General features: G+C 44.3%; 1 protein-coding gene across 5 annotated transcripts in view; it reads right to left on the reverse strand.

Annotated features, from left to right (window-relative positions):
• Positions 1-19,671, reverse strand: part of F8 (coagulation factor VIII) — a 142,743-nt gene that overhangs the window by 114,847 nt on the left and 8,225 nt on the right. For 3 of the 5 annotated variants that reach the window (XM_086385896.1, XM_086385897.1, XM_086385900.1), the window contains exons 3-4: positions 7,681-7,802; positions 3,829-3,951 (exon numbers count right to left, since the gene is read on the reverse strand). In XM_086385896.1, the coding sequence (XP_086242022.1) occupies positions 3,829-3,951; positions 7,681-7,802 (245 nt within the window). Of the gene's footprint in view, positions 1-3,828; positions 3,952-7,680; positions 7,803-12,735; positions 12,807-19,671 lie in introns of all 5 variants that reach the window. The other 2 variants (XM_086385898.1, XM_086385899.1) reach the window with 1 other exon arrangement.

The raw sequence follows: 19,671 nt of genomic DNA on the forward strand, positions 1-19,671 counted from the left end.
GGGGACCAATACTGGTACTTAGCAGACCCTGGTGGACATTTAGAAAAACATGAGCTGCACTTTGGGATGGAGAATGTCGTCATGTCTCTGTATGATTGTGGGTTGGTAGCAAATTCTGAATAGTGAAAACATTTGGATAGGAAGAGAGGGGATCACGGAGGGGTAAAAAGGGGGCTTCAACTGTGTCTTCTGTTTAATTTCTTAAAATAAAGTAGGCAAAGACAGCAAAATGTTAAGATTTGCCAAAGTGCAGTCTGGATGGGAGGGCAGTTTGGAGGAGCATGGATACATGTATCTGTATGGCTGAGTTCCTTCTCTGTCCCCCTGAAACTATTGCAGCATTGTTTGTTAATCAGTTATACTGCCATACAAAAGAAAAAGTTTTCAAAAAGGATTTGCCAAAGTGAGCTAGGGCTTCCTTCAGAGCACAGTGGGTAAAGAATCCGCCTGCAATGCAGGAGACCCCGGTTTGATTCCTGAGTCAGGAAGATCGCTGGAGAAAGGGTAGGCTGCCCACTCCAGTATTCTCAGGCTTCCCTGGTAGCTCAGCTGGTAAAGGATCCACCTGCAATGTGGGAGACCTGGGTTCGATCCCTGGGTTGGGAAGATTCCCCTGGAGAACTGAAAGGCTACCCGCTCCAGTATTCTGGTCTGGAGAATTCCATGGACTTTATCGTCCATGGGGTTGCAAAGAGTAGGACATGACTGAATGACTGTCACTTTCAAAGTGAGCTAATGGGTACATGTTTGTTGGCTCTATTATTTCCTGTACCTTTTTTTGTTTGTTTGAAATATTTCATTAGCAAAAGAATCCCCTCTTACCTAATAGTATAGTTGGGAGAGGGATGAGGGGTTAATGAGAGGTCAAGAGTGTGTGAAAACTGCATCTGTCTTGATGAGGACAGTGAGTGGATTGGGAGGATATCTGGGCAGTGGTAAGGCACCGCTTAAGGCGAGGTGCAAGGTTTATTTCAACTATAGCCATTTGCTTGGTTGCTAGTAGAAGAGATGGAGAACAGATTTCACCAGGGTAGCAGTTTAGCCAAGAGAGTAGAATAGAAATCAAGGAGGCCAGGAACCTGTGGATCCCAAGGAGAATGAAGAATTCTTGGAGTGGGGAGGGAAAGAGTGACGGCTGGCAAAATAGGAGAATGTTGACAGCTGGAACCTGAGATCTTGGATTTGACTCAGGTTGCTCACAACAAGGTCTGTCCTTCGGTGAAGACAAAGGTGATTTGTCCAGACCAAGTGAAGTGGTGCCTGGGCAAAAGCATTGTGCATAGCCTTGAAAGTTGCCATGTCTACTCAGGTATGTTTCCTTTGGGAAACCTCTGTCTTCAGAGTCTTACTTGAGCTTCTATACCAGCCACCTGCAAATACTCTGAGCAGAATGCATTTTGTGCAATTGCCATCTTCTGTTACATTCCAAACAACACTGTTGGGAACATTCGAGAATGTTCTGGAAAGCCCTCTATTCACCCCCCTGCAGCTGTATCAGCCTTGCCCCAGGCATGGTCAAGGGCCCCAGAGCCTGACCTGCTCAGACACCCCAGCTCAGTGACCCCTGGGCATGAGTACTCAACCACAGGCCAAATGCTGTGCTTCAGAGGCTACTGCACTGCACTCTCTCGTGCTTTCAGTTGCTTTTTCCTTCACCTCAGCAGCTTTGGGTCGGCACCTGTTAACTTGTCTGTCCCCATGCTGTCTTTCATAGCCTCATTGTGTGGCCTTACTTACAGCCTAGGGTGGTGTTAGAACCCTACTTGTCCAGAAAATAATTTAAAAGAATTTCTCTAGCACCGGGTTTCCCTTTTCAGCTCAAGACCAAACTTGAAATTTCCCTGGATCTGCTTTTAACTCTCCTTCTGGCTCCTTTGACAGACATTCCATGGGAATTAGCTGTCCTGACATACATCTTATGCTTTTAGATTCTATTAGCTAGAAAAAGTCACGTGGTCATGTCCAATACTAATATGGTAGGGAAATGTACTCCTCCTGCTCTGGAGGAAGGGATGGCCATTTGCTGAACTGAAATACAATTTCCCAGAGTTTTGGTTTGGGAGATTAACATGACAGGCTTACAAAGCAGCTCAGTGGTTGCCTGGGGCTGGGGGTGGGAATGGGGCTTGAACAGCAAGACCAGAACTTCTTGACACGGTTGGTGTTGGTGGCCCCATGACTGTCTGAATTGAGTCAAAGTCATCAAACTACTTTAAATGACTGAATTTTGTGGTATGTAATTTAAACCTCAATAAAACTGTTTTAAAATGCTATCGGAAAACCATACACAAAAATTCATTTGTGATGGGTTATAGACTTTGGCATGAAAGGCAAAATAATAGAACTTCTAGAGGAAAGCATGGAAGAAATCCTTCATGACTTGGGGGTAGGCAAATGTCTTAAACAGGACCCAAAGTCTAACATACAAGGAAAATATGTGATACCTTTTTTGTGTGTTTCATTAATGTTTGAACTTTCATGCTTCACTAACTTTAAGAACTTTACCAAAAAAAATTATCAAAAGAGTGAAAATTCAAGCTACAGACTGGAAGAAGATATGTAAATATTTCTATGTGTCAGAGGATTTGTATTCAGAATATATAAACTAACTCTACAAATCAATCAGAAAAAGATAAACAAATCATTGTCTTTGTAACAGGAAAAGCACTTAAACAGTTGATCAGATAGTTTATTAAAGGATATCAGAAAGGTCAATAAGCATGCAAAGTTATACTTACCATCATCATGGATTTACCTTACATGCTGGGGCCCCTAGGCTAATCTAAGGAGGCCAAGAATTTGTGGATGATAACATATAAACACACAGGCTTGTGATAGGACTATAAATCACATGGGCATTAGGCCACTGACTCACTGTGTTGTTCCTGGACTGTTGTATGTATGACAGATTAGATAGATTATTTTCCTAGAACTCACAAGGCTTAGGGTACAAAACAGTCATCTCTATACTGAGCTCCTAGGTGCAGAACTGGGGGAACCCTGGTCTCTCTAAAATGTGCCTAGATTAGTTCTGGACACCTTCAAGTAGATAAGCCTCATGGAAATAGCCTGTTAGGCATGGGGCAGAACCTGGGATGCCTTTTCCTCTATATCCATGCCTGCTCCTATCTTTCACCTTCCCTCAGTCCACGTCTGCCCTGACCTCAGGAGTGCAACCGAGAAAGGTAGTACTCTTCACTTTTGCATGAGAACTTAGTCAACATCGAAGCATAGTCAGACCATACAGTACAGGACATGTGCTCCAATAATGTACTGATGATTTGCTTGAAACTTCTTGATCTGTATATGTCATAGTCCATCTGGGCAATATCAGGGTCCACTGTGATATTCCCTTTCATTCCTTCTTGCACTATGGGAATTGTGGCCAAACAGGTTTTTTTTTTTTTTTTCTTTGTTGTAATGAGGTCAGCTTGTGCTTCAGCTAGTTGGCCCTAACCACATGGTGACATTCATATTTTAGCAACTGGAAGAAGGGGAGGGAAAGGAAATGTCTGAAAAATCTGAATTTAAGGAAGGAGAAGGAGAATTCACTTTCATTGCTACACCAATGGCCTTGATCTTCCCTAGGAAGTTTTCTCGGCATAAGAAGGCAGATAAAGTGGGATTTTAGGATCTGTGGCCTATTTCCCCAAGGGATAACAGAGGACAGAGACAAGCTTTGGGATAAGACCAAAATAACATGTTCTTGACTTCATGCAATGGGCCTAGGTTTGAATCCTGACTCCACCCTTCATTAGCTGTATGACCTTATACTCACTACTCTTCTGTCCATAGTATGACTGAACCATAGGAGGGCATTTGACTCACCTTCAGAAGATTTCCAGTAGGATACGCCAATAGCATGAAGACTAACAGGATGAGAAGCCATATTCTTAAATGTAATGACCACGGTGTCATAAACCTCAGCCTGGATAGTTGGACCCAGCAGACCTGCAATGTCATTTGGAAGGATGTTTAGCTGGTAAGTCATGTCCGACTCTTTTGCGACCCCATGGACTATAGCCCGCCAGGCTCCTCTGTCCATAGGATTTCCCAGGTAAGAATACTGGAGTGGGTTGCCATTTCCTTCTCCAGGGGATCTTCCTGAGCCAGGGATGGAACCCACATCTGCTACATTGGCAGGCTGATTCTTTACCATTGAGCCATCAGGGAAGCACCATTTGGAAGGTAGCACTCCAAAAAATCTGTTACCACAAAAATGATGGTCAAAGTCACAGGAGAGAAGCAAGTCCTTCAGATTACTGATAAAAAGTAGTAGCCAAATGAATACATTAACTTCTATAACCAGCCCAGCCTTACGGTTGTTCTGAGGACAGATTTCCGGCAATGCATTCAATGCATTGATTCATTCAACTAATAATTGGGTTCCTACTATATTCTATAAACCATCCTAGGCACTAGACAAGAAGTAATTAAGAAGATAGGCCATAGAGATCAAATTAGAGAGACATTAGTAAAATTGAATGTCGCTCAGTCATGTCCGACTCTTTGTGACCCCATGGACTGTATCCATGGAATTCTCCAGGCCAGAATACTGGAGTGGGTAGCCTTTCCCTTCTCCAGGGGATATTCCCAACCCAGGGATCGAACCCAGGTCTCCCGCATTGCAGGCAGATTCTTTCCCAGCTGAGCCACCAGGGAAGCCCAAGAACACTGGAGTGGGTAGCCTAGCTCTCCTCCATGGGATCTTCCCAACCCAGGAATTGAACCTGGGTCTCCTGCATTGCAGGCGGATTCTTTACCAACTGAGCCATGAGGGAAGCTATTAAATATGTAAATAAACAGGAAAACTTTAGGTTGTTATAAATGCTGTAAACCATGGTGGCATACTAGAAAATGATGAGGCAGCAACCAGAAGATACTTTAAAGATAGCAAAGTAACCTGTGGCTGAAGCAAAGTGAATGAGATAGAAGATAGCAGAAAAGAAGGTTATAGAGGCAGGCAGGGAATATAACATGTAAGACTATGGAGGTTACAGGAATTTAGAAGAAGAAATGGATTGGAGACTTGTTTTGGAGGAAGACGTTCAAAATAATAATATTTTGAATGAATATTTATAATATTAATAAAAATATTAATAAAAAGAAACATCAGTTAAATAGAATTTGAGACCAGAAGGGGAACTCTCATGCCCTGTAACAATAGCAGAGCCCAAGGAGGAAAAAATTCCTCATCATTGTTGGCAAGGACTCAATCAATGAGCAGCCGTGGACTCTCTGTTTTCCTGAGCCCTTCCAAGTTCCTTTACCCCTCTGCGAACTGTGCTCTTCTCTTCTTGTTATTTGAGGACTTGTTTGCAACTTGCTGTGGTTTCAGATACCAAACTGCCATCCTCTGCTGATCCTCAAGAAATCCATTTTTTCTGGAGAGACATCTGGTAGTCTATTTTAGGTCAGCAAGTCAACAAGACTTGCTCATAAGTTGCATGTTGAAGATGGGGTGGGAGGGAAGCATGAAAGACATCGGAACCAGGCATGACTCCTGTGATTTTGATTTGTGCAACTGAGTGGTCATCAGGCCATGGCACAGAAAATTTGGAGGAAATTGATGACTTACAGACAGTCATACTAGATATAAGTGAAAGTGAAGTCGCTCAGTCGTGTCCAACTCTTTACAACCCCATGGACTGTAGCCTACCAGGCTCCTCTGTCCATGGGATTTTCCAGGCAAGAATACTGGAGTGGGTTGCCATTTCCTTCTCCAGGAGATCTTCCCAACCGAGGGATTGAACCCAGGTCTCCCGCATTGTAGCAGACGCTTTACTGTCTGAGCCACCAGGGAAGTCTATACAAAGTACAGTTCAGTTCAGTTGCTCAGTCGTGTCTGACTCTTTGTGACCCCATGAACCACAGCGTGAGGCCTACAAATGGCTTTACTGAATGGACTGGATTTAGTGGGATGAAAATATGAAACAGGTTTCTTTTTCATAGTTTTTAATTGTATGTAGAATTTCCCTTTCTCGCATTTTGAGCAATCCCAATTTTCCCCCAGGTAACCTTCACATATTAACAGTATTATCGTAGGTACTAAGAAGTCCAGTCTGGCCTCATAGCAAACTTTTGATGTTCCCTGCGATTCAGGGATTCCCCCCTCCTCCAGTTCAGCTCTGAAATAGACTCAGAAATCAGTAATGGGGAGAAAAAGATATTTGGTTAGCAGGTTCACTGCTTTCTCGCCTTCCCTCCCCAATCACCTTACTGCCTCTGGACTTTCTAAGGTTGGAGCTTAGGACAGGAGTGGAAAAAAGGCATAATTATAAGATTTTTCTTGGTCGTTTAGCGATAATGTGGCTTTGGTACCCCCTGCATGTGGCATAGGCCAAATTTCTACATCTTTCTTTCTTAGAGAACTTATGTGAGTTCTTTGAGAACTCTCTCCCTCTCAGTATGGTGACATCCTACTCCATTTCCCCCTGTCCTGTGATATGCCCTGTCCAGTTTTCACTTTATCTCTCCTCTCATTTTGTGCTTCTGAGAGTGCAATCACACAGATCTTCTCTGATGGGATCACCTAGCCCTGGCAAAAAGTCCTCTCAGGCAGGGTCTTCTTGAGGCAAGTTTTGTCCAATAATCTTCCTGGTCTCACACCTAACAGTGGCGGTGCAGTCAGCTTCTGCCATATCCCACTCTCCTTCTGATGCCATAGGGGAAACTCCGCAAGACTTTGGCCTTGAAAGTTTTTTCCAGATAAAAATGAGGCACGAATCAGTATCCTCCAAGTGCCAAAAATTCTCTCAAGTTTTCTAAACGTTTCTGCTAAAGCCTCCCTCACTGCAGCTTGACATGGTGGGGAGGGGAGATCCTTCCTCTCCGTGGGGATATATACAAAATACCAAAAATGCTTTCACAGGAAATCCTCAAACCTAAAGTTTTTCATAAGTTCCTAGCCTTCTTTTATAAAACTTGAAGGTATATGATGGCCTAAAGGTTGCTGAACCAATTTGGAGCACTATCTGAACAAGTCTTGAATAGGTGGGCTGTTATCTTTCTTTAGAATTTGGGACTACTTGTCAGCTATAATTCTCAGAAATAATTCTAAGACAGGAAATCTTAACACCTTGTTACATGCTTATTTGGGCTTCCCTGGTGGCTTAGCTGTTAAAGAACCTGCCTGCAATGTGGGAGACCTGGGTTCAATCCCTGGGTTGGGAAGATTCCCCTGGAGTAGGGAAAGGCTACCCACTCCAGTGTTCTGGCCTGGTGAATCCCATGGACTGTATAGTCCATGGGGGTCACCAAGAGTCGGGCATGACTGAGCAACTTTCACTTTCACATGCTTATTTGACATCTAAGTGGAGGTATCAAACAAGCAGTCTGAACTGAAGATATAAACTCGGGGGTTACTGGCATATATGATCTTTTAAAGCCATGAGCATGGATAAGACCAACTAGGAATTGAAAGCAGGGAGAAAAAAAGAAAATGAACCCAGGTCCAAGATAAAGGGCACTTGAACATCTAAACACAGGAGGAGATCCAGGCAAGAAGACTGAGACCATTTGGTCAGTGTATTTCCCCAAGAGGTGGTAATAAGGGAAGGCTGACCAAGAAGATATTTTCTTTGGCAGCTGCCCTCTTAAAAAACTGCAGTCCAAGGCTGGGTAATTCTTGCAAGGAAACAAGACACCCAGTTTCACAAGAGTCAATCTTGTTTACATTACCCATCCATGGTGGCCTGGGCTTGGCGATGTTGAAAAGTTGATCCGTGAACTCTACAAACACAGTCTTTCTGTACATGACTGAGGTGTTGAATGGAAAAGGTTTGGGCACTCTGGGAGGAAACCTGTGTGAAGAGAAAAAGTCATTCATTTTGGTTGACCCTTCTCTGAACATGCTTGGAAAAATAGCTGGAAGTCATGCTTCCATCCCACTCTCCTCTACCATAAACAAGGCAGACTGGAAATGGTATCTGGATCCCTGCTAGAGACTGAATGTTTCTGTGCAGAACCCTCGCAAATGGGATTAGTGCCCTTATAAAGGACCCCCAAGAGAGATATCTCACCTCTTGTAACCATGTAAGTTACAACAAAAAATGGCATCTCTGAACCAGCAAGAGGGCTGTTACCAGACACCAAATCAGTTGGCACTCTGATCTTGGATGTCTGGCTTCCAGACTGTAAGAAATAAATGTCTATTGTTTATAAGCCACCTAGTCTATGGTATTTTGTTATAGACGCCTGGACAGACCAGGACAGGCTGTCGCTGGAATTCTCCAGGCCAGAATACTGGAGTGGGTAGCTGTTCCCTTCTCCAGGGGATCTTCCCAACCCAGGGATCGAACCCAGGTCTCCGACACTACAGGCAGATTCTTTACCAGATGAGCCAACAGGGAAGCCCAAGAATACTAGAGAGGGTAGCCTATCCCTTCTCCAGTGGATCTTCTTGACTCAGGAATCAAACTGGGACTCCTGCACTACTGGCAGATTCTTTACCAGCTGTGCTACCAGCGAAGCCCAGACAATTCATAACATCTATCAAATCAAAGAGCAAATCTTTCCTCATAGCGTAGTTGGTAAAGAATCTGCCTGCAATGCAGGAGACCCGGGTTCAATTCCTGGGTCAGGAAGATCCCCTGGAGAAGGAAATGGAAATCCACTCAAGTAATCTTCCCTGGAAAATCCCATGGACAGTGGAGCCTGGCGGGCTACAGTCCATGGGGTCACAAGAGTCGGACATGACTTAGCAACGAAACCACCACCACCATCAAATCAAAACACTGTTTTCAAAAGTCATCTGACACATTAAGTGCCATACAATAAGAAAAAGCATAAAATCAATACTCATACACTACCAGCCAAAAAACCCTTTGCCAAAACAATAACTATAACATCCTTCAATTTTATCTCTAAAAAATACTACAACTTTCATCTAAGTACCTTGAATTCAATTTTTTCAGTATATACCTAAAATTACCAGATACCACCAATTATCCAAGGTGGTTCAGTGGTAAAGAATTCACCTACCAATGCAGGAGACACAAGAGACATGAGTTCGATTTCTGGGTTGGGAAGATCTCTTGGAGAAGGAAATGGCAACCCTCTCCAGTATTCTTGTCTGGAAAATTCCATAGACAGAGGAGCCTGGTGAGCTACAGTACATGGGTTTGCAGAGTTGGACACTACTGAGCATGCGCATGTGTGCGCGCGCGCGCACGCGCGCACACACACACACACACACACACCCCACATCCATTTACACATGGATCAGCTACTGAATCAGACATTTCATAATTATGTTCAATTCAGTCACTCAGTCATGTCTGACTCTTTGCGACCCCATGAATTGCAGCATGCCAGGCCTCCCTGTCCATCACCAACTCCCGGAGTTCAATCAAACTCACGTCCATCAAGTCGGTGATGCCATCCAGCCATCTCACCTTTGTCATCCCCTTCTCCTCCTGCCCCCAATCCCTCTGAGCATCAGAGTCTTTTCCAATGAGTCAACTCTTCGCATGAGGTGGCCAAAGTACTGGAGTTTCAGCTTTAGCATCACTCCTTCCAAAGAACACCCAGGACTGGTCTCCTTTAGAATGGACTGGTTGGATCTCCTTGCAGTCCAAGGGACTCTCAAGAGTATTCTCCAACACCACAGTTCAAAAGCATCAATTCTTTGGCGCTCAGCTTTCTTCACAGTCCAACTCTCACATCCATACATGACCACTGGAAAAACCATAGCCTTGACTAGACGGACCTTTGTTGGCAAAGTAAAGTCTCTGGTTTTGAATATGCTGTCTAGGTTGGTCATAACTTTCCTTCCAAGGAGTGTCTTTTAATTTCAAGGCTGCAGTCACCATCTGCAGTGATTTTGGAGCCCCCAAAAATAAAGTTTGACACTATTTCCACTGTTTCCCCATCTATTTCCCATGAAGTGATGGGATGCCATGATCTTAGTCTTCTGAATGTTGAGCTTTAAACCAACTTTTTCACTCTCCTCTTTCACTTTCATCAAGAGGCTTTTTAGTTCCTCTGCACTTTCTGCCATAAGGGTGATGTCATCTGCATATCTGAGGTTATTGATATTTCTCCCGGAAATCTTGATTCCAGCTTGTGCTTCTTCAAGCCCAGCGTTTCTCATGATGTACTCTGCATATAAGTTAAATAAGCAGGGTGACAGTATACAGCCTTGACGTACTCCTTTTCCTATTTGGAACCAGTCTGTTGTTCCATGTCCAGTTCTAACTGTTGCTTTCTGACCTGCATGTAGGTTGCTCAAGAGGCCTGTCAGGTGGTCTGGTATTCCCATCTCTTTCAGAATTTTCCATAGTTTGTGGTGATCCACACAGTCAAAGGCTTTTGCATAGTCAATAAAGCAGAAATAGATGTTTTTCTGGAACTCTCTTGCTTTTTCAATGATCCAGCAGATGTTGGCAATTTGATCTCTGGTTCCTCTGCCTTTTCTAAAACCAGCTTGAACATCTGGAAGTTCATGGTTCACGTATTGCTGAAGCCTGGCTTGGAGAATTTTAAGCATTACTTTACTAGCATATGAGATGAGTGCAATTGTGCAGTAGATTGAGCATTCGTTGGCATTGCCTTTCTTTGGGATTGGAATGAAAACTGACCTTTTCCAGTCCTGTGGCCACTGCTGAGTTTTCCAAATTTGCTGACATATTGAGTGCAGCACTTTCACAACATCATCTTTCAGGATTTGAAATAGCTCAACTGAAATTCCATCACCTCCACTAGCTTTGTTCTTAGTGATGCTTTCTAAGGCCCACTTAACTTCACATTCCAGGATGTCTGGCTCTATGTGAGTGATCATATCATCGTGTTTATCTGGGTCGTGAAGATCTGTTTTGTACAGTTCTTCTGTGTATTCTTGCCACCTCTTCTCAATATCTTCTGCTTCTGTTAGGTCCATACCATTTCTGTCCTTTATCGAGCCCATCTTTGCAGGAAATGTTTCCTTGGTATCTCTAAATTTCTTGCAGAGATCTCTAGTCTTTCCCATTCTGTTGTTTTCCTCTATTTCTTTGCACTGATCGCTGAGGAAGGCTTTCTTATCTCTTCTTGCTATTCTTTGGAACTCTTCATTCAGATGCTTGTATCTTTCCTTTTCTCCTTTGCTTTTCGCTTCTCTTCTTTTCACAGCTATTTGTAAGGCCTCCCCAGACAACCATTTTGCTTTTTTGCATTTCTTTTCCATGGGGATGGTCTTGATCCCTGTCTCCTGTACAATGTCACGAACCTCCGTCCATAGTTCATCAGGCACTCTATCTATCAGATCTAGTTCCTTAAATCTATTTCTCACTTCCACTGTATAATCATAAGGAATTTGATTTAGGTCATACCTGAATGGTCTAGTGGTTTTCCCTACTTTCTTCAACTTAAGTCTGAATTTGGCAATAAGGAGTTCATGATCTGAGCCACAGTCAGCTCCCGGTCTTGTTTTTGCTGACTGTATAAAGCTTCTCCATGTTTGGCTGCACAGAATATAATCAGTCTGATTTCAGTGTTGCCCATCTGGTGATGTCCATGTGTAGAGTCTTCAACTCAATGAAACTAAGCCATGCACTGTGGGGCCACCCAAGACAGGCGGGTCATGGTGGAGAGGGCTGACAGAATGTGGTCCACTGGAGAAGGGAATGGCAAACCACTTCAGTATTCTTGCCTTGAGAACTCCATGAACAGTATGGAAAGGCAAAATGATAGGATACTGAAAGAGGAACTCCCCAGGTCAGTAGGTGCCCAATATGCTACTGGAAATCAGTGGAGAAATAACTCCACAAAGAATGAAGGGATGGAGCCAAAGCAAAAACAATACCCAGCTGTGGATGTGACTGGTGATAGAAGCAAGGTCTGATGCTGTAAAGAGCAATATTGCATAGGAACCTGGAATGTCAGGTCCATGAATCAAGGCAAATTGGAAGTGGTCAAACAGGAGATGGCAAGAGTGAACATCGACATTCTAGGAATCAGCAAACTAAAATGGACTGGAATGGATGAATTTAACTCAGATGGCCATTTTATCTACTACTGCGGGCAGGAATCCCTTAGAAGAAATGGAGTAGCCATCATGGTCAACAAAAGAGTCTGGAATGCAGTACTTGGATGCAATCTCAAAAACGACAGAATGATCTCTGTTCATTTCCAAGCAAAGCATTCAATATCACAGTAATCCAAGTCTATGCCCCAACCAGTAACGCTGAAGAAGCTGAAGTTGAACAGTTCTATGAAGACCTACAAGACCTTTTAGAACTAACATCCCCCCAAAAGATAATTATGTTAATGTTCCCCAAATGTTATTCTTTGCCTCAGTTATTAAAACTCTTTTAGGTTAAGGCTGATACCCAACTGTTTCCTGTCTCCCTATCTGACAAGTTAGGTTTACATGTCCTCGGGCCCAGTCTAGTTTGAGTAATCAAAAGGACTATGGTGAATCATAGCAAAGAAAGCCCCAGCCAAACTGGCAGAAAATACAAAATGGTTGTAGGTGATTATGTCTACTCACTGATTTTCATGTGCCGATTTTTTTACCCCATGGAGTAGTTTTGCAGTTTTTTACATGCCATAGAAGGCTCTCTTCCTGGTTTATGCTCTGACCACCTAATTCTTGTCTGTCATCATATTTTTACCAATTGGTAATCTTTCAACAAGCCAAGGAAGTGTAGGCAAGAGGCATGAACATTTGAGTTATAAAGATTCATATGGAGAAAACAAGGCTCTTGCCTTGACAGAAAGCTTTCATGTGGAGAGTCAAAAAAATTGAGCACTTACCCCCTGCAAATGTATATTCATTCACTTATAAACCATGTACTGTATGCCACTGTACCATCCCAGGACACATGCTAGAAATATGCAAAAAGAGAGGCTTTAAAGGTATATAAATAAATGTAGAGTGGGTGTTGTTTCTTGTCTTATTGCCCCTCAGGGGTTTTTGCAAAACAGGATATACGAGAGATTGAGAATGGTACAAAGGACAACAATAAAGATAAATTGCTAAAAAGAGTGGCAGCTTCTGATTGTGGGTATTGGTATACTTGGAGTGATAGGCACACTATACTTGGGATTACCATGCAGTGAAATAAATAACAAGGCATCTCACATTTATTACTTACTTCTTTCTCAACCTTATGCTAAAACAAAAATTTCAGCATTCCTTTGAGGAGTAGCCACACCAGAGAATAATTTATTCTCATAAGAAATTTTTTTGTTTGTTTGTTTTCTTAGAAAGGTTTTAGTGGGAATACTGATGTAGAAAAGGCAAATGCAATCTAAAATGGTAAAAGTTGCTAAATTGGAAAATCACTGACCTACAGGGATTGTAAACTTTTCCCAACTTTTTGTTGCAGTAAAACATACAAAACATAGTATTTACTATCTTAAACATTGTTAAGTATACATTCCATTAGTACTAAGTATATTAATTTTATTAAAGTAACGATAACCATCCCCACCACCCTTCTGCATAACTCTTTTTACCTTGCAAAACTGAAAGTCTAACTCCTCAGTGCCCACTTCCTCCAGGTCCTGAAACCATTAGTCTACTTTCTGTTTCTATAGAGTTCACTACTGTAAGCACCTCATGCAAGTGGAATCACACAGTATTTGTCTTTTTGTGACCGGTTGATTTCACTGAGCAGAAACTCTTCAGTGTTCAATTATTTTGCAGTAGGTGTAATAATTCTCTTCTTTTTCAAGCCTCAGTACTATTCCATTTGATGTATATATCAGGTTTTTTTTTTAATGTATTCATTCATCGATGGATATTTGGGTTGCTTCCGTGTTTTACTTATTGAGAATAATGCTACTATGAACATGGGTGTACAAACAGCTCAAGACTCTGCCTTCAATTATTTTGAGTCCATACTCAGAACTAGAATTGCTGAGTCATATGACAACACGAATGGAAGGGCAGGGAAGAGTGGCAAGAAAAGGGGTAGACCCAGACAGACACATGGGACAGCCACTCACAGAAGGATGCTCCATGAGCCCGAGATGGGGTCAAGACCGAGGAGGAAGGATCAGCCAAGGAAGTGAGGTAGACGCCTCTTCAGAAAACGGAAGGGTTTGGCTGAGCCTGAACATGGGAGCGTGCACTTAACATTTCCCTTCCTCCACGTAAAGTCAAGACGGTCGGAAGCACAAGAGAAAGTGGCCAAGTGATGCAGAGGCGCAGAGGAAGACCTCTGAAGCCTTGCAGGGGTCAAGCATCAAGATTGACTGCAAATGATCTTCCCAAGTGTGCGCGGACCTCTTTCAGGGAGGCTGACTGAGGAGGCCAAGAGGAGGAAGGAAGGAAGACCTCATCTTGAACTTTGAATAAAGATGTCATTGAGAGGTGCCATCAGGGGATCTAGGAGACCATTCTTCTGGCCCTTTTCAAATGCGATCTAGTGAATTAAAAGATAAGTGACTCCCCGCCTCCCTCCCATCCCAGAGAGCCTTGCAACTCAGTCCATCCCAGGCTTTCCAGATCGCCCCAGAAAGCACATGCCCAGCGAGCAGCTTGGCCAGCCCAAGGCCGGGACAGATGACTCTGCGCTGGCTGAGGGCCTGAAGCCAGCATGCTAATAAGGAAGCCCTTCCAGTAAAATCAGCTGATTCACGGAGCACGGAGTGGAGACCTGCATGGATTGCAGCCGAATGAGCGGATCCTCAACAGCCCATCTCATCTAGTCCTGCTACACGGTCGCTGGTACCTCACGTTACACTTACAGCCATGTCAGGGATCCCTGGAAACCAGCTGCTAAGGGGAGAAAAAACTCTGAGCTTTATTTCCAGATGGGTCAGCTTGCTGTGGGGCTTCCCAGGTAGCTCAATGGTAAAGAACCTGCCCGCAAAGCAGGAGATCCGGGTTCGATCCCTGGGTTGGGAAGATACCCTGGTGGAGGAAATGGCAACCCATGCCAGGATTCTGACCTGAAGAATCCCATGGACAGAGGAGCCTGGCGGGCTACAGTCCATGGAGTCGTAGAGTCAGACACGACTGAAGCGACTGATCACACACACACACACAGCTTGATACCCAGGGGCAAGCCAAAAATGGACTGACGCTGTATTACAGCCCCACTCAGGGTTGGACTTAACAGAGAGTGGAGAAGGAATATCCCCTAATGGGCCACAGTTTGGCTAAAGTTGTTGCTTCTTCACTTTGAACAGAAAGAGAAACAGCCAAATATATTGAGACTGATGGACAGCAGCAGATAACTTGACTGTCTGTTCAGGAGCCTAGAAGGAAAAGGAGTGGAAAGTCAGGGACACTAATGTCTGGAGCCAAAGCATATTAGTCAGTGGGTGCAAAATAAAAAGACCTGCATGTCCTATGTTCATGCCTCAGACAGTATCTATTGTGGAAGAAGCATAAAAGAATAACATAGACAACATGACTGACTGTTACCATTAGCCAGCCTTGACACATGTCATCTCTGTGCTGTCAAGATATAAGCTAAGTGGCTATGGAGAGAATTAGTGAATGGTCCCAAAAGCAAAGTTTCCTACTGACTAAGGCTGCAGCCATGAATTAAAAAGAAGCTTACTCCTTGGAAGAAAAGTTATGACCAAGTTAGACAGCATATTAAAAAACAGAGACATTATTTTGCCAATAAAGGTCCATCTAGTCAAAGCTATGGTTTTTCTAGTAGTCATGTATGGATGTGATTGTTGGACTATAAACAAAGCTGAGCACCGAAGAACTGATGCTTTTGAACTGTGGTGTTGAAGAATTTTGAGAGTCCCTTGGACTGCAAGGAGATACAACCAGTCCATCCTAAAGGAAATCAGTCCTGAATATTCATTGGAAGGACTGATGTTGAAGCTGAAACTCCAATACTTTGGCCACCTGATGCGAAGAGCTGACTCATTTGAAAAGACACTGAAGAGCTGACTCATTTGAAAAGACACTGATGCTGGGAAGATTGAAGGCAGGGGGAGAAGGGGATGACAGGATGAGATGGTTGGTGTCATCACCGACTCAATGGACATGAGTTTGAGTAAACTCCAGGAGTTGGTGATGGACAGGGAGGCCTGGCGTGCTGCGGTTCCTGGTGTCACAAAGAGTCGGACACTACTGAACAACTGAAGTGAACTGAACTGCAGGCTCATTTAACTAGTGTCACCTCCAAAAATCCAACCCACCAGCAAGAGAAACCACTGCTGAATTCCCAGTTGGTCCATCATGCACACTAGCCAAATATTTGGTGGCAAAATGATTGCCTTAAATCCCTTCCATCCTAGCAGGGCTGGCGCTTCATTCTGGTGGGAAGAGACATGTATTCCAGGGATATGTTAGCTTTCCTGCCTGCTGGGTCTCAGCTAGCACAGGCACCTGAGGACTCACCGAGGGTTTGATTCACTGATTCAGGATTCCATATGACATCCTAACAGATTGGGACCAGTGTACAGCAAAGGAGGTGATGCAGTGAGCCCACGACCATGGCATTCATTGGATTTATCGGATGCCACCCCATCCAGATGCTGGGAGGGATTGGGGGCAAGAGGAGAAGGGGACGACAGAGAATGAGATGGCTGGATGGCATCACTGACTCGATGGACATGAGTCTGAGTGAACTCCGGGAGTTGGTGATGGACAGGGAGGCCTGGCGTGCTGCGATTCATGGGGTCGCAAAGTCGGACACGACTGAACGACTGATCTGATCTGATCTAATCTGACCCCATCCAGAAACTGCCAGACAGAGAAAGGAATTGGAGGACCTCTCTACCTAAAGCTCCACGAAGCTAGAGGGTCAGCCTCCAAGGTGCCGGATATGCACTGATTCAGAGATGCTTTTGGGGCCCCAATGAGAACACAGGGATTTAGGAACCAAAGAATGACAGCAAACAAATCTCTTTTCCCCTGTGACCCACCCGGGGAGTCTGTGCTGCCCGTCCCCGCCTGCAGCTCTGTTTGGGCTCAGCGATTCCAGAAGGTCCTTGCAGCTAAACACAGGGGTCTCACTGACTGAGAAGCCAGGGGCGCCCCTTGGGTACCTGGGACTACCTTACCCAAGGAGCGGCGCGCCAGAGGAGCCCACGGGGAACCGCCAAGAAGAGGAGGTGGGTACCGCCCCCCGGGAGGCGGGCAGGACTGGGTCACACCCCTGGGCAGCCCCCACAGCTGAGGGGCACAGTGCAGCGGCCCCTGGGACCTGGAGCAGTTGCCCCCGATACACGTGAGGACATGGAGGGTGAGTGGGTGGGGGCCGTGATGGAGACGAGGTTGCGGGGGTGGGGAATGGCCCGGAACAGTGCTCGAACCCGGCCACCTGGGCTCTGGGTGCTGCTGGAGGCCCACCCCCACCCTCGCCCCCGCCTAGAGCTCAGGTCTCTTCTAGAAGCCGATGCCCCGCCTACAGTGGCCTGGACGTCCCCTCCCCATAGCAGCCCACGGGCCCTTCCCAGGGAGGCCACACCCACCCCAGAGCAGACTGCACCCCTTTCTGGAGCAGGCCTCGCCCCTCTTCAGAGCAGGCCACACCCCCTCCCAGGATAGTCAGGGTTCAGTGGAACCGGTGGCTGAGTTTGTTTTTTGGGCTCCAAAATCACTGCAGATGGTGACTGCAACCATGAAATTAAAAGACGCTTACTCCTTAGAAGGAAAGTTATGACCAACGTAGACAGTATATTAAAAAGCAGAGACATTACTTTGTCAACAAAGGTCCATCTAGTCAAGGCTGTGGTTTTTCCGGTAGTCATGTATGGATGTGAGAGTTGGACCATAAAGAAAGCTGAGCGCCAAAGAACTGATGCTTTTGAACTGTGGTGTTGGAGAAGACTCTTGAGAGTCCCTTGGACAGCAAGGAGATCCAACCAGTCCATCCTAAAGGAGATCAGTCCTGGGTGTTCATTGGAAGGACTGATGTTGAAGCTGAAACTCCAACACTTTGGCTGCCTGATGCGAAGAGCTGACTCATTTGAAAAGACCCTGATGCTGGGAAAGATTGAGGGCAGGATGAGAAGGGGATGACAGAAGATGAGATGGTTGGATGGCATCACTGACTCAATGGACATGAGTTTGGGTAAACTCTGGGAGTTGGTGACTGGCAGGGAGGCCTGGTGTGCTGTGGTTCATGGGGTCGCAAAGAGTTGGCCATGACTGAGTGACTGAACTGAATGGCTGATCATTACGGAGATACAGGGGCCTGGTGGCCTTGGCCCAACCGGGACAACTCAGAAGGGTCAGCTGAGCTCCAGAGTTCCGTGGAGGGCTGGCCTGCACGGCGGCCCAGTTTCTCCCTCTGCCCACTCCTGCTTCCTCGGGTATTGATCCCAAGACAACTCTAAATAACATTCCTACAGGACAATCTCTATCTCACAGTCTGCTTCTAGGGAACTCAATCTGTGACACTAATTAATATTTCAATGTGCTCTAATTTCATCCATCCCTGGAAATTTCCATGGCACTAGCTTTGGCATAGACCTACAGGGCTTTTAGTCATTGAAACTTGAGTTGATTTGTCCCATCTCCTGGCAACCTTGAGGCACAGTCATCAACTCCTCCCTCGAGTTTGTTCCCTTCTCCTCTGCCTAGTCCATCTCCTTGATTCTGCTGAGTCTGTCTTACCCAGTTTCTCTGAAGTTGCCAGTGATTTCTAACAAGACTCAGATCTATGTCCAGAGATAGGTATTTTGCTACACACTAGCACAGTGCTTTCACTTTAATATTTCTGACTAAAATGAAAATCTAAGACATAAAAAGTGTTTACTAGATTAAGAGCTTGGAAGACCAGAGAAGGAACAGGATCACCAGTACACAGAAACAATTTTTTTCTCTCTCTGAGGGAAAAGGGAAAAATCAAAAGCTAGATAAAAGAACAAGGTTGTGCAACAGAGAAAACAGAAGGCCTAGGCCCTAGTCAACTTGGACGTGATTTATAACTCCGATTCAGCATAATCTGCACAGTAAGTGACAAAATGTTCCCAGGTTCACAGGTTTTACTCTTTCCTAACTTATGTGGGGTTTTGTTTGTGTATTTCCCTTGGGCTTTGATATATAAATCTTGCCAAATATATTTCACAACAATGTCCTTGACGTGAACTGTTCTTTCACATTTTATCTAAAATCCATCGGAAAACCTATTATATTCCCTGACCTTTGCTTAGAAGAAGTTGAGCAGCTGCAGGAATAGATAATATAAAACTGAATTTCCCAGATGTTTATTTCAAGTCTTGGCAGAGGTTGTCAGGATATGTTCAGAGTCAGCTTATCCTGTTAATCAGTATCAAAATAATCTGGACTATAAAATGGTATCATCAAAATAAAATTCTATCAACTTTTTCCTGGTAAATACATGTGACTGCCTATAAAACAAAAGAAATCTAGATACTAAATAAATCGTTTTCTCCATTCAGTTTTATACACAGACTGTGTGATTCACTATACCTCAACCTGCATGCTATAATACAAGCACAACATATTAAGTACAATTATCTCAACACTAATTTTTAAATAGTCCAATATTAACAGATAAATGGCCAATGGTTCATTTAGATACCAGGCTACTGATCATCTGGGCCTCTACTTCAGGATCAGTCACACTGCACAACCACAGGCTTGGATCCCTTACTTAAACTATCCACAAAAATTAACTCAAATAACTCAATATAAGAGCTAAAACTATAAAACTCTTAGAAGAAAGCACTGGTATAAATCTCTGTGACTTTGGATTTGGTAATAGCTTTTTAGATATGATACCAAGAACACAAGCAACTAGC

This window comes from Bos grunniens, chromosome X (assembly GCF_055505025.1).
Source record: "Bos grunniens cultivar Pamir isolate PY7600 chromosome X, Bosgru_T2T1.0, whole genome shotgun sequence".
NCBI lineage: Eukaryota > Metazoa > Chordata > Mammalia > Artiodactyla > Bovidae > Bos > Bos grunniens.